Source organism: Oryzias melastigma, linkage group LG5, assembly GCF_002922805.2.
Source record: "Oryzias melastigma strain HK-1 linkage group LG5, ASM292280v2, whole genome shotgun sequence".
NCBI lineage: Eukaryota > Metazoa > Chordata > Actinopteri > Beloniformes > Adrianichthyidae > Oryzias > Oryzias melastigma.
The window spans coordinates 34,746,943-34,761,171 of record NC_050516.1 but is presented as its reverse complement, the minus strand read 5'-3'; the positions used below and the strand labels follow the sequence as shown (position 1 = coordinate 34,761,171).

The following is a 14,229-nucleotide window of genomic DNA, read 5'->3' as shown; positions in this document are numbered from 1 at the left end:
TAATTAATTTTTTTCTTCTAATTTGGGATTTAGCTGATATTTTATCAATATACTAACCTTTTTGTTTACTGGAGTTTTTAGGCTAACGGACAAATTTTCGGCTAATTTGGAGTTCAGCAAGTAATTAAGCAACCAGCTAGCTTTTTCGCTAATTTGGCCTCTTCTAAAGGTAAAAACGTTAGCAAAAATCCCTTTTTGAGAAATGATCAATTCTTTTTATACTTTTGCTTTTGTTCCGGCCAAAAAAGAGACATAATTCAAATTTATTAAAAAAAACAAACAAACAAACAAAAAGGTCATGAATGCAAATCCAAATTTCTTAAAGGCTAAAATAAATTTCTGTGGCTCCTTCTAGGTTTTGATCAGTAAAAAACTATCCCAAATGGCTCTTTTACTGTTACAGGTTGCCGACCTCTGGTTTACTCACACCGTCTTTAGGTCATGTTAGGATAGAAATGTCTGTTTACACATTTATTCAAGTCTCCAAAGCATTGTTGCCTCTCCGGTTCTTCCTAATGTTGCACAAAACCTTTCTTTGCATGTAACTTTTCAGTGTTTACGTGTACAAATAACTGCATCTGAAAGTAGCATTGGAAATTACTCGCACATCCTGTGTGATGCATGATGCCTTGTCTTTGACCTTGAACTCACCAAAATTGCTGTCCTTAAAAATGCACAAGAATTTAAAATGCACAAGATGTCCTTCATTATTTTGTTAGATTTTTTTTAAGATATTGTCTCATCCTTCACTGAATAAAAGGTATATTCAGCTCATAAACCTTTGGTATTTGCCTTTTTTTTAAACACAAAATGTATAAATATTCATCAAAACAGAAAAATTCATTGCATTACATAAAGATTCCTTTTTGGTATTTCATTTATAAAAGTACATTTCCAACTTCCTCGCCTCTCTCCAGTCTTCTCTGCTGGATTTGCTGACTTGTCGAAGATCTCAGAGTTTTGTGCTGCTGTTTAGGCTCTGAAATGAAATCATTTTTGCGTCATCATTCAGAACTACGATGTTTTTGTGAGTCTTTTGCAGAGTTTTTCATCACACTCACTGCTGACGGGTCATATCTGGGAGGGGACGTAGCTCCACGATTGTTGAGACAGTACAGCACGGCGTCGTGAACGGAAGCGAAGAGATTTCCCTTTGTGATGGTCTCACAGAAGAAGTCTCCCCGCTCTAACTGTTCCACCACCGACTCTGATCAGATGAGAGTTTAGGAATCATCAAACAGAAGATTCTAGGAGGTTAAAGAAGAAAGAAAGAAAGTATTCACTCACCTTGGCAACCGGCCATGTAGATATCCACATCGATCTCACTGAAGTCTTGGAAAATCTATTAATGTAAAATCATGAATTTATTTTTAAAATGATTAAATTATTTTAGTAACTTTAATTGTCCATGCCCATCCCCTTCTGTTTTATTGATAAAATAGTTTTGATAGCACATAAAAATAAAGGTTTTTCTGACCATGAAAGCATTTTGTAAATGCACAAAAGTATTTTAAAGATCATAATGACTTAAACAGATTAAAGAATCATTCTAAAACTTCCTTTAAATTTCAGATCTTCAGATCTTCCAGATCATCACCAGATTGCAAGTCACCTGCAACAGGTGATGCGATGCCGTCATTACGCCACCCAGCAGTCATCTGATTTCACAGTGGTCTCATACCCAACAGTACATGGCCCTCTGACTGCAGCCGTCTATATTTATGATTGGCAATTGTATTTAGTAAACAATAGAAAAAGAAGAAATCTTTCCCTGCTTGTCCAGTGTGAATACGTGTCAGACATGCAGCACAAGTTTTCCTCTGAGCTTCAAAATGAGCTGTAAAGTCAGAACTTTTTTTTATCTTGTTCTGTTTTTTTGCTGATTTACTTACATTTTTCATCAGTTTTATGGCCACTGTGTCGGTGAAGTTTGCAGTCGAAAGGTCAAGAATGATGGAGTGAATGTCCCAGGTCCACTTCCCGAGGGACCCCAGGGAGACCCGCTCCAGGTCTCGACTCAGAGTGTCTTCACTGCTTGATCCCAGAGTGGTGGTGTCTCCGTCCTGCAGCTCCGACATCCACCCTAAACTGGAGCAGTCCGGATCTCCACCTTTCAGATACTCCCACCTGCAGTGGCCCTCCACTGTCCGAGGAGAAGACGGGATGACAAACACTGTCCCGTTTTCCTTCTCGCTCCAGGTTTGCTCCTCCTTTTCCGTGATGGTCCCATCCATGGATATTTCTGTGCAGCAGCCAGCCTCATCCTCCACAAACAGATCCGGGGGTCCAGACATATTTATAGCCGCTGTTTGAGCCCGTTTCTGAAGGAAAAATATTTCTTTTACTTGACTAAAATTTAAAATTGTGCCCATTTTATATTTAGCACCTTTTCCGGAACAGTACCTCTCTCTTGGCTTGCCTCTTTGCCCGCCTCTCTGCTCTTTTTTCTCTCCTTTTCTGTTTGGCTTCCTGTCGCCTTTTATAGATGATCATTTTGCTGATGTCAAGCCCACTCTAAAATCAAATAAACCACTTTTTTATTTTTAGTTTAAAACGATCCATCTGGAGCTGAGATAACCACGAGGAAGAAGAACAAACCTTTTCTTTCAGGGCCTCCAGGTAAAGTTCGGCATTGGCGAAATAGACTGTAGCTGAAGAACGGAATATGGTGACACCTGGAATCTGTCTCGCCTGTCCAATAAGAGGAAAAACGATTTGTTCTTTGTGCCACCGCAGCACAAATGGTTTCACTAATGAATCTGCAGCCATCTGTCCCACCTCCCTGTGTGTTTCCATGTCGACGTACAGTTCTGTCCCGGGAACATTTCCCAGAACAGAGTATGTTGGTCTGAAGAACAGAAGACAAAAACACTTTGACTCCATTATATTTTCAGTTTTTATCTGGCATCCTTTCATAATACCAAAGGATTTAAATGATTAGAAAAATGCATCATTATAAATAGGTGGAGGATAATCCTACAGCTGAGTTCTGAAGATAACTGTAAACAGAGCAAAGGTGATGGATGCGGCGAGACCCAGATCCAGATTTAGCAGCATCGTTGACACCCAGGTGACCAACCACACCACCTGGATGTTGCAGAGAAAGGATGAAAAGATTATTCATCACATAATTTAATACTAATGTCATAGTGATGTATTTAGTGCTCTTCTCACCAGATCAGTCTTGTTGCTCCTCCACAGAGTAACGATGTCCGAGTATTGCTTGAACATTCCCTTCAAATTTACAAAGACGACTGATGCCAGGACAGCCTAAAACCACAGGGTTGGTCACATGACTATCTAATGTATAACTGATGTTCCAGGCCGTGCGTATAGTTTATTTTTTGTGTTAACTAAACACCAATGTACAAGTGAGGAAGTAGTGTGACCTTTGGTAGCTCCTGAAACAGCGCCCCCAGTTTCAAAATCGTCACAAGCACAATTAGAGCTGAGGCCAGTCCAGCCATCTGAAAGCCCAAAAGAGAGTCTGTTATTTCTCATTTTCTATCCAGATACTGGGAAGTATCAGAGGCTATTATTGCACGGCTGATACACAGTTGAGTCCTCAACTGTGTGAAATTTTAAAACCTCAAAAAGCTGCACAGGGAAGACTTTCTTCAGAAAAACCAGCATTCCATGAAACCTTATCCACCAGAATGTAATTTTTTTGAATCATTCAAACACTGTAGTTATTTGTACTTGTGTTTTAGATCAATGATGATTTGACAAGCAGTCCTTTAAGTTCACTACAAGTACACTTCATCACAGTTACAGAATTCCAGGTGGATCCTCTGCGCTCCTGTTCTTGGTTGTGGCGTGCCTCTGGCTCGTCTTGGCTGAGATAACCAGTCTGTTTAGTGTAGTATAGCAATCGACTATTGCTTATATTTAATGACACACTTTCTGCTTCTGTACAATTACTGATATGAAGCCCAATGAGACAATTGTTTTGTGATGTTGGACTATATAAATAAAATTGAATTAATTTAATCTCTGAACCCACTGGTTCACTTTAAGGGTTATAAAGTTGCTGGAATCAACCTAGCTACTGTTGGGTGAAGGCGTGGTACACCTTGAACAGGTCACCAGTCTGCTGCAGAGACACACAATCACACACACCCACATGCACACCTAGGGGCTACATAGACACCAATTAACGCGTGAAGCATATTTTTAGACTGTAGGAAGAAGCCAGGGAAAACATGCAAACTCCACACAAGCTGGAATTTGAATCAGGGTCTTCTCTCTGTAAGGCTGCACTGCAGGCAGATATTCAAAGCAGATGGATCGTAGTGTTTTGTTAAAGATTTGTGCAAATATTAGAGTGTTCCAGCAAGGAAGACTGCAAAAACAATGAAAGCCCTGGTTTTAGTACCAATTATACCTTACTGAAGAGACGTTTTTACCACTTTGATCACATGGCAGCAGGTATCTTCAAAACCACAAACTACAAAACCTTTAAAACTAATAATAGTGAAAGGCTGGATTTGATTTTTTAGGAGTTTTTTTTTAATGAACTCCAATTTATCATGATTTTGTCATCAGAGGACGACAGATTGTTGTCATGTGAAAAATAACCTCCTGAGCTGACTTAGATGTTGGTCATTGACTGTATATGACAACTGGACTGAGTGAGCGTGATGTCATCCATGGTCTATTCCTAGCTCCAACCAAATGATGTCATAATTTTTTTCGCGATACAGATGCCAACGTGTCAGAGAGGGGCAACGTCAGTAAGTCTACGGCTACCACCATCCAAACCATAGACCGTAAATAAGCCTTTGTCGTCACTTCCTGGTACGTCTACCGCCATATTGCATACGATTGCCACCCCTCGACAGCGATTAGTCCGAGTCAGTCTGAGTCATGTTATTAGAGGAACTACTGTCACCAATCGTGAGTGAGCTTGTTCTGGTCTGTTCAAAGTCAACACCCCTCCTATTGAAAGCAGATTTGAGGAATCTGTCAATCAAACGTTCGAGGCGGGGCCAGTGGGAGCCTCATGCTTTTGTTGAGGCATCTGATTGGTCAGTTTATAACTTGAATAACTGGCGATAAAGAAAAATTATCTTGAGGAGAGCGGGCTAAGACAAATGCATCAGAGCAAGAATGGTTATTATGACAAATAAAATGACTGAGAAATAACCGTCTGTTTCTCAACAGAAGTCCATGTGACTTTGTTCTTCTTTCTACCAGCAGGTATTTTCTTTTTGGAACACAAGAGAAGAGGGGTTGATAGTCCATTGATATTCATGTCAATGATCCAAACAAAAGTGAGCTTGAGTGAAAAAAAAGTGATTTTTGAAATCCAGCTTTGTAAAAATGACTTTCAATTCTATATTGTATAAATTCAAAAGTTTAAAGTTGGGTGATGTTGTGATATTTTGTACTTACTTGTGTTTTACCTCCAGTAGTCACCTGGATGAGACTTCGAGACATTGAGGCGCAGACGGAGAAGCACTGAAAAAAGCCTCCTGCCGCATTACTGAGACCAAGTGCAACCAGTTCCTGCAGTGAGTTTTCATTTTTTAGAAATCAATAGGGTTAAAAAAGGATACACTGGATTATCTTGATGGGAGCTTACCTGGTTACTGTCCACCTTGTATCCATGTTTAAGTGCAAATGTTTTACCAAGTGAAATGGAAATAGCATATCCTACAACAGCCAGTGCAAAAGCATCCCCAATGACTTCTCCAAAAAGAGACACGCTTGGTACACTTGGAGGTTCTAAACTGACTCACAGGAGAGAAAAAAATTATAAAAGCTCAAAGTGTTTCCACATTCACTAATTAGATTATTGTAACTTAAACACAAACACTCACCCACTTGGAATTTCTCCAACAACCTTAACAGAGTAGTTGTTTTGTAGGTTGGCATATGAAGATATCAAAGTTCCTGCTATGATCTAAATAAACCAAGATAAATTTACAAATCACAAATTGCACAGCACTTCTTTGGCCTAAAGCATCAACCATTACAATGTGGTCAATCATAGACTAAAAGCTGAGCTAAATATTATCTACAAATTGCAGATTTGTGCTGTATAGCACATAAATAAAGAGCGCTCCGCTGCTGATTCAGCCGCTTCTTTCCACTGAGTCTGTGCTTTCTCAGTGTTGCATCATCAGCACAGCACCCAGAGGTGATTAGACAGTACGAGGCCAGAGAGCGCCTCCACGTGTGAACTGACCGTGAGAAGCTCCACCGGGACAGGCACTGGCAGCTTTGAGCTGAAGAACCCGTTGAGCTCTTTGGCTGCGATTAGAAGCGCCATGGTCACAGCACTGACCACCAGTGTAGGGAGATGAGTCTGTGGCAGCATGGAGCAAACATCCACCAGAGTCTGAAAAATGAAAGAGTTTCACTGCCAGACTACAAGTGCTAACATTCTACATACATGTTTGACTGTGTGTGCATGTTTCTGTAAAGCACTTTGGAATATAAAAGTAAAGCTCCAAAGAAGTATCTGCCATTTACATGAGATTTTCTAAAGGCTGCACATTTGTGCTCGCGCCTTACAGCATGAAGGCTCTAGTATGAATGCCAACTGGGTACTTTTTGTGTGGAGTTTGTATGTTCTGTCACATGTGTGGGTTCTCTCCAGGCACTCCAGCTTTCTCACATGCTTCGTAGATTGATTAGTTACTCTAAAACAGGGGTGTCAAATATACAATGGTTTAATTCGGTCCAGCCCAGTCAAGAGGAAACAAAATGATAAGGATGTTGGAAAAAAAAGCAAGTTTCTAGCCCATTCTTGTGGTGAGTTCTGGTTCTTTAAAGAAATTACCCCAATAGGTAATTCCGCCACTAGGGGGAGTAAATGAAACGCAAGACCGGCATAAAAACAGAAAAATAAATAATTATAATAATCAGTGTAATAATAAGTGATTAGGCTGCTAGGTTAACTGAAGGATTTTTTTTTTCAACTGACAAAAACAAAAACCAAGCTACAGATGACAAGTTGCATGGGTTATTTTGCTATCAGACGGTTTTAATGTGGTCCCTGAACCAAAATGCGTTTGACACCCCTGCTCTAAAATGTCCCTAGGTGTACATGAATGTGTGTGGGAGGGATTGTGCACCCTGTGGCAAAATGTAGACCTTTCCAGTCCTGTATCCCTACAGAAGCTGGGACAGGCTGGGACAGGCCCCGGCCACCTTGTGACCCCAAAAAGAGACATATGAAGTTTAGAAAATGGATAAATAATGGATAAATAAAAGATCTTCTACATGCTTGGGATATTCAGAAAATGTAAGCATTTGTTTGTGTTTTATTATATTTTAGTTCATCTGATATTTGTAGCTCAAGCAACAACAAGCAATTGCAACAAGTCTTTGTTTGTCCAAATACTCACGTAGACCAGTGACAGTGGGCCACTAAAGCGTCTGGCTGAAACTCCAAATATTGTTTTCAGCTGTCCCACCACAGCATGAGCTGCAGCAGCTGTTGTGTAAGCCCGAACCAGAGGCTCGGACAAATAGGTTCCCACAAATCCAAACTTTACAATTCCTAAAAACACCTACAAACACAGCCGCATTTACATTATGGCATTTGTGAGGATCAATAGAAACCTTGAAATTTGTTTTTTTTTTTTTCTTTACAAACCTGAATAAGCCCCCCTAGAAGAGTAGCTGCAGCAGCCACCTTCACCCTGTACAGATCACGGGCTGTTATATCGACCTCTGCAGTGATATTTGTCCCGTTTGTTTTGAGAAAAATCTCATCTGGAGCAAGTTTTTCTGTGACACCGCCCACCATGATGCTGAGAATGGTAAAAGTACCTGATAACGGGAACAGATGAACTGAAATTAGACATTTCAATAAGAGACAATGACAGTAATAAGGTGTTTTCTCACGTTTGTACGTACCAATTGAAATATGTCGAGATGTTCCGAAAAAGAAGTAGATTAATGCTGGATAGAGAGAAGAGTAGAGTCCAAACACAGGTGGCACGGAGGCAAGCAGTGCATACGCCATACCTGTCCAACACACCCAGTAGTGTTTGGATGATTTACAAAGTGGCATGTTTGGAGATTCAATGTTTTCTTGTTGGTCATACCTTGGGGCAGATGCATTATACCCACGCTAATCCCAGAGATGAGGTCTGGCATTCCATAATCCCAGACCGAATACTTGGGTAGCCAGTACAGCACTGGGAAGCTGCCCACCAAACTTCGCTTCAGCTTTGGGACAGTACATCTGCAAAAGTAGAAACATTTTTTTTCTTCCTTTCAAATAAAAAAAAAATGGACTAAACATGTTTTTTGATAAAATAATAGATTACCTGAATGATTCTTTGAGCTGTTTAGTTAGAGGTGGGTGGATGTCAGAGTATGTTTTTCTCTGAGTTAACTCTTCCAGTCGCTCCTCATCCAGCACTTCCCGCTCCACCTTGTACTTCCCAAATCTGTGTCTGGAGTCCATTTCAAGGAAATTTGACAAAACAGCTTTCTCATCAGCTTTTATAAACCCCTCTGCCTAATGGTTAACCAGCATCAGGATGTGGTGGGCAGAACCGTTGCAGCTGATCAACCAAAAGATGTGATTATGGCCTCAGTTGTAATGACTAATTTTTTCCATTGTCTCTTTTTTTCCAATAAACAAGTGACAAAAAAAACACAAATGAAATGTGAGGCATGCTTGTGCTCTTATAATAAGCCGTATATGCAAGTAAATAATAATAAAACACTTTTATTGTCTGGTAAGCGTCACAAAGTGTAAAAACATGTGTTTACTGAAGTTGCTGCCGCTGTTTCACGAGTTGAAATGTTGAAACTTGGTGGGAACAAATAGATCCAGAGGAACATGGTGTGTGAGTGAATGCTTTAATATGAAATTTGAATCCCTGCTGAGTGCAGCGGGTCATTCCCTTCAGCGTGCACAAGATCAACTCACCCAAACCTTAATGTAGGATTACAACGCAAAAAACACACACACAAAAAAAAAAAAACACGCAAGGATTACAAGACAAAGTGTGAAGTACATCCTCATGTCTTTAAATGTGACGCTCTGAAAGGAAAAGATCTTTTATGACTTCTCAAAGCCCCGTGACCCACTTACTGCCGGCAACAACACTGTCTATTTTGGGCCAACAGCTCATAGGGCAGCAGCGTCAGGGAGGATGCCTTTGCCTTGCGTTTGCTCAGATCTCTCAATTCTTCTGACTTGCACAAACACACTGAGCCTGGAGAAAAGCATGACTCTTTGTTGGCTTGCATAGACTACACAGGAACTACTCAAGTCAAGAAAAGCCCCCAATTTTTGTAAGTGTTTTAAAAAAAACAATCTCAATGTTGCACATGTTGGATTATTTGACTGCGTCTGTGGAAATGTGTCTTGAAAATGAACTGTTTTTGATCATTTTCATTAATAAAAAACTGCAACAGTGGTGAACTATTTCTACTATTTAATGATTTCATGAACTAAATCAAAAAAATATATGTGGAATTCTATAAATCCCTTTGACAAAGGGTAACTTTAGGGACAATTATGGAACATTACATGTTTATTGTCTTTTAGAGCACCTTAAAGTAACATTAATTAAAGGATCAACATGTGCTTTAATGAAATTAGATTATAAGAAAATAATCTGTTTTTTGGGTTTGCCTTTGTTTTTCAGAGACAACATTGCTGTTTGCTCTGATTTGAGAAAGTCTCCTGTATCATATTGAACGTTTATAGTTTACAGGAAAATGGATCATAGTACCAAACATGGGCTGGTGCTGCTAGATCAGCTGAGGAAGATGAGGGAAGTTGAACATTTGACGGACGTGGTGCTGGTTGCTGAAGGCATCAGCTTCCCTTGCCACAGAGTGGTTCTGTCGGCCTTCAGCCCATATTTCCGCGTCATGTTCACATGTGGTCTGCGGGAGTGCAACAACAGAGAGATATTCCTGCACGACACCCCTGCAGAAAGCCTGGCGCTGCTCCTGAACTACATGTACTGCTCAGATCTTCATCTCACCAACGCCAGTGTGCAGGGGATCTCTGTTGCAGCTTTTCTTCTTCAGATGGACGACGTGTTCATACGCTGTCAGCAGCACATGACAGACAACATGGATGCATCCAACTGCCTAGGTGTGTATTATTTTGCCCGGGACCTTGGTGCAGAGGAACTGGCTGACCACGCTGAGCGCTTCTTGAGGCAAAACTTTGTCCAAGTCTGTCGGAGCGAGGAGATTCTGGACCTGGAGGCCCATCAGCTGGGAAAGCTTCTGAGTTCTGATGACTTGAATGTGTCGCGAGAAGAAACCATCTTGGATCTGGTTCTTTGCTGGGTCAAACACAACCCTCTAGGTGATCAAGAGGGACGTGCTCTGCATCTTCCGGAGCTTTTGAGAAAGGTCCGCCTGCCGTTGATAAACCCAGACTTTCTGAGAGAGGCCATGAAGAGAAACACCGCACTGCTGGCTGATGCTGAATGTCTTGAGATGATGAATGAGGCTCTGCAGGCCGTGGCAATGCATCCCTCAGCCGCACCTCGGAAAATCAAACTCCGGTACGGCATGGAGACCACTGATCTGCTACTCTGCATTGGAAATGACACTTCAGGGATCAGGTCAAGGTACGGTAAATACGCCGAGAGCAGTTTTTGCTATGCTCCATCAACTAGCCGGACGTACTACATCACGTCGCCTCGCTACGGAGAAGCTCTGGGGTATGTGTGTGCTGGAGTTGTGACAGAAAGTAATGACATTATTGTGGCCGGAGAAGCAAGTGCAAAAAGAATGTCCCGACAAAAAGACATGAATGTTGAGATCTACAGGTGAGAAGTCTTTTCTACATTATTGCCTAGGTGTACTCATACATCATAGATGGCATTTTGTCTCTTATTGGCTGAGTCTACAGGTATAAAGTGGAGGCTCAAGGAAGCTGGGAACACCTGACATCTGCAGAGTACCGCGACTCCTATGCTCTGGGATCACTGGGGGACACACTGTATCTCCTAGGAGGACAGATGAAGCTAAAGAACCAGTTTCTCATCACGAACAGTGTGGAGCGATGGTCACTACATGGTGGACCTTGGCGGAGTGCACCCCCCCTTCCTATGCCTTTGGCCTACCACAGTCTGGTCAGAATGAAAGACCGCCTTTATGTGATGGGTGGTCTCACCCCACAGGTACAAGTTCTTCCCCTGGCAGGTGTTTAAAGTCTCACCAGTCAAAACCAAAAAACCCTGTCGTTTTCTGGTACATAGTTTCTGCAGTTCATTAGAAATTCACCTCTGAGTTGTGGGTGTGAATTTTGGCATGAAAGTAAGCCTCTGCTGATATCCCATCATTCCTTTATTTACACTCTCTTCCGCTAGCTCTTTTTGGGTCAAAGGGCCAAAATCTAAATGGATTGTAATTTTTAATTAAAAAAAAACCAAGAGCAAGCTAAAACAAACGTTCTTCCAATGAAAACAGCAAACTGGGATCCTAATGACAGACGTGAAGCTGGTCTTTATCCGTTTGACACTGCTGTTGTCGTTCCCTCTTGGCTAGCTGAAAAAGGCCGCTAAAAGCATTGGAAGTGACCGTGAAGGCTCCTGGGATTTTCTAACACAAAATAAAACTTGGGGGTTGTTTCACCCATAGCCACAGGCAAAGAAAGTGCTAACAGCGCCAACCGGAGGCTGACAGTATATTATAGCCGTTGTAACACCATGGAGAATCAATGGGAAATAGGTAAGGGGTTTCACTAAACACTCCATGGCTTCCACAGCCACAACTTGGCTCCCCCATTTGGGCACCCATGTGCTAGTTTATAGCCCCTTACACCTCCATGCTAACGTTAGCAGTGCAACAAAAATGGTGAGCAAAATTTAAGCTATCCAGTCGTACAGCTCAGATGAAGAAAACGAAGAGATACATGGATCTATTTAACTACAAATGGATGCATCAGAATGGAGCGGAGCATCATGGAGGGAGACTTTGACAACTGAGAACATTTAAAACGGCAGTTTTTTATCTGCTCCTGATCCATCTTGAACTGAATAAAGAATACTTGGAAACAGTTTTAATCTGAAATTCTTTTAACCCTTGTACTCTTTTATGGGGTTCAGATGACCCCAACCTTACATTGATGTGTGATCCCTCCCATGACAAAGGTGGACAAAGGTGGGCAGGATTTCACGTCTCCCACAGACACCAGTGAAAATGAAAAAATCACAGAAAAAAAAATCAGTGCATTGTCTTGTGGGGTCCAGGTGACCCCACTTTTAATGTAAACATGTCTAAGATTGCACAAAGGTTACACGTGTCCTCCATCATGAGAAACGTGCTACGAGAACATGTTAAAAACACCATTTTCATTGGAGTTCATGTTTAAAGATCTTTTCTAATACAGTCTGAGACCAGACTAACTGCTTTGTTTTTCCCTTTTCCCTTTCAGTCGTATCGCTTGGATGACGAGCCTGATCGTCTCAGCAACCGCCTGCTCCAGTATGATCCAAACACCAACAAATGGACAGAGCTGGGTCCCATGAAGTACTCCAAGTACCGCTGCAGCGCTGTGGAACTCAACGGTGAAATATACGTGATCGGTAGGAACTTTGTTTTCCGTTTAACAAACTGCTTCAGTACTAGTCTCTTTTTAATCATTAGTTTATCCATGGATGCCAATAATGGTGAATATTTTTGTTCATTTTTGTTGTGGAGTAAATGGTGGACTGTATCACTGATTCGGGTTTGGGGTATAACAGCAACAAGATGGTGTGCCAGTCAGAGCACAGGAAGGTAGGAAGAGATGAGGCTCCAGTTGGAAGGTGTTCTTAATTTATTCCAGTGCTGAATAGTATTGCAAAACACAGAAGAAGAAAATGCGATGTCGCATTCAGTGACGTCATCACAATGGGCTGAGCCTTTGTAACAATTTTCATGTCTTGTCTTGCAGGAGGTATTGGGTGTGAAGGTGTAGATCGCGGTCAGTCGCGTCATTGTCTGGATGTTGTAGAGATCTACAACCCAGATAGAGATTGCTGGAGGGATGGACCTAGTCTACCTTGTCCACAGCTCTCCCTGCACACCAAAGCCTCCAACGCAGGCATGGTGGGAGGAAAGATTTACATCTGTGGATATTACAAGGGAGCAGGTAGTGAAGCACATATGCAAATATTGAATCAGATTTTGAATTCTGATATGTTGTGGTTATGATTCCCCCTCAGGGCGACATGACAACATAACCAAAGACATTTTGGAGCTGGATCCCCAGGAGGACCGCTGGACTGTGGTGGCTCGAAATGCTCTGATGCATGACAACTATGACGTCTGCTTGGTGGCAAATCTGAATCCAAGGGGACTTACCCCCCCACCTGCAGACTTAGTCGAAGTATGACACAGCAAGATCAAAGTCTGTGTGAGGAAAACTAGTGACGCAAATTAATGATTAATGCTACTGGAGAAAATCACTTAGGGGGCAAATTAGCGCTTAGCATAGAGAACAGAAAGTTCTGAATGTTTAACATACACTAACAGTTCATTTGCTGATGTGACATCTGCAGTAATTACTAGAGGTGTAACGATTATTCAACTTAATCGTCCATGTAAACATATAGGAGCATTATTATTATTTTGTTTTTGCAGTTTAACACCTGATGCTTCATTAACATATGTCCATCAACACGGGGAACATCAGGTCTAACAGGCTCAAAATTATAAAAATGTATATTTTAATTTTCTAAAGCACAGTAAAAAATGCTTTACATATGCACTTTTTAAAAACAAATAATAAACTGGATTATATAAATGGATCTAAACAATAGGGCTGCCACAAACGATTATTTTAATAGTCGCCAGCAATTTTTACTGATTAGTCGACTAATCTAGTCATTTCTAAAGCACAGTAAAAAATGCTTTACATATGCACTTTGTAAAAACAAATAATAAACTGGATTATATAAATGGATCTAAACAATAGGGCTGCCACAAACGATTATTTTAATAGTCGCCAGCAATTTTTACTGATTAGTCGACTAATCTAGTCATTCGCAAAGTGGATGTAAAGCGCACATCTTAACTATCATTAGCTTAAAACTAGCTAAAAATAAAGACAGTTAAGATGATGGTTTATTGAAATTTAAATTAATTGTCAGGGCAAAGTCCTTCATTAGTTTCTGATTAAAACAAGATTCAATGAAATGAGAGACATAAGGAATATACTTTCCATCAAACTGGTTTTGACAGATGCCCCGCCCCTCAAGATGACGTAACAATTTAATAAAAATTTTATATATAAAGGTTATATAT

General features: G+C 41.0%; 2 protein-coding genes across 3 annotated transcripts; one reads left to right on the top strand and one right to left on the bottom strand.

Moving 5' to 3' along the window:
• Window positions 1–728: 728 nt before the first annotated feature.
• slc26a6l (solute carrier family 26 member 6, like) lies at window positions 729–8,453 on the bottom strand. Of its 2 annotated transcripts, XM_024269021.2 has the most exons (19): window positions 8,286–8,453; window positions 8,061–8,200; window positions 7,870–7,980; window positions 7,607–7,782; window positions 7,356–7,520; window positions 6,191–6,343; window positions 5,823–5,905; window positions 5,585–5,732; window positions 5,395–5,508; window positions 3,390–3,467; window positions 3,175–3,270; window positions 2,981–3,087; window positions 2,779–2,848; window positions 2,599–2,691; window positions 2,404–2,514; window positions 1,893–2,321; window positions 1,288–1,342; window positions 1,062–1,207; window positions 729–979 (listed from the first exon to the last, which is right to left on the bottom strand). In XM_024269021.2, exons 1-19 carry the CDS (start codon window positions 8,423–8,425, stop codon window positions 953–955), a joined length of 2,442 nt encoding a protein of 813 aa, XP_024124789.1. In that variant the 5' UTR covers window positions 8,426–8,453; the 3' UTR covers window positions 729–952. The 2 variants fall into 2 exon arrangements, with proteins under 2 accessions (XP_024124789.1, XP_036067976.1); XM_036212083.1 differs by having other exon boundaries at window positions 7,607–7,980.
• A 1,240-nt stretch (window positions 8,454–9,693) lies between these two features.
• Window positions 9,694–13,976, top strand: kbtbd12 (kelch repeat and BTB (POZ) domain containing 12). The gene is made up of 5 exons (XM_024270524.2): window positions 9,694–10,766; window positions 10,850–11,120; window positions 12,377–12,527; window positions 12,878–13,075; window positions 13,149–13,976. Exons 1-5 carry the CDS (start codon window positions 9,694–9,696, stop codon window positions 13,316–13,318), a joined length of 1,863 nt encoding a protein of 620 aa, XP_024126292.1. The 3' UTR covers window positions 13,319–13,976.
• Window positions 13,977–14,229: the final 253 nt, after the last annotated feature.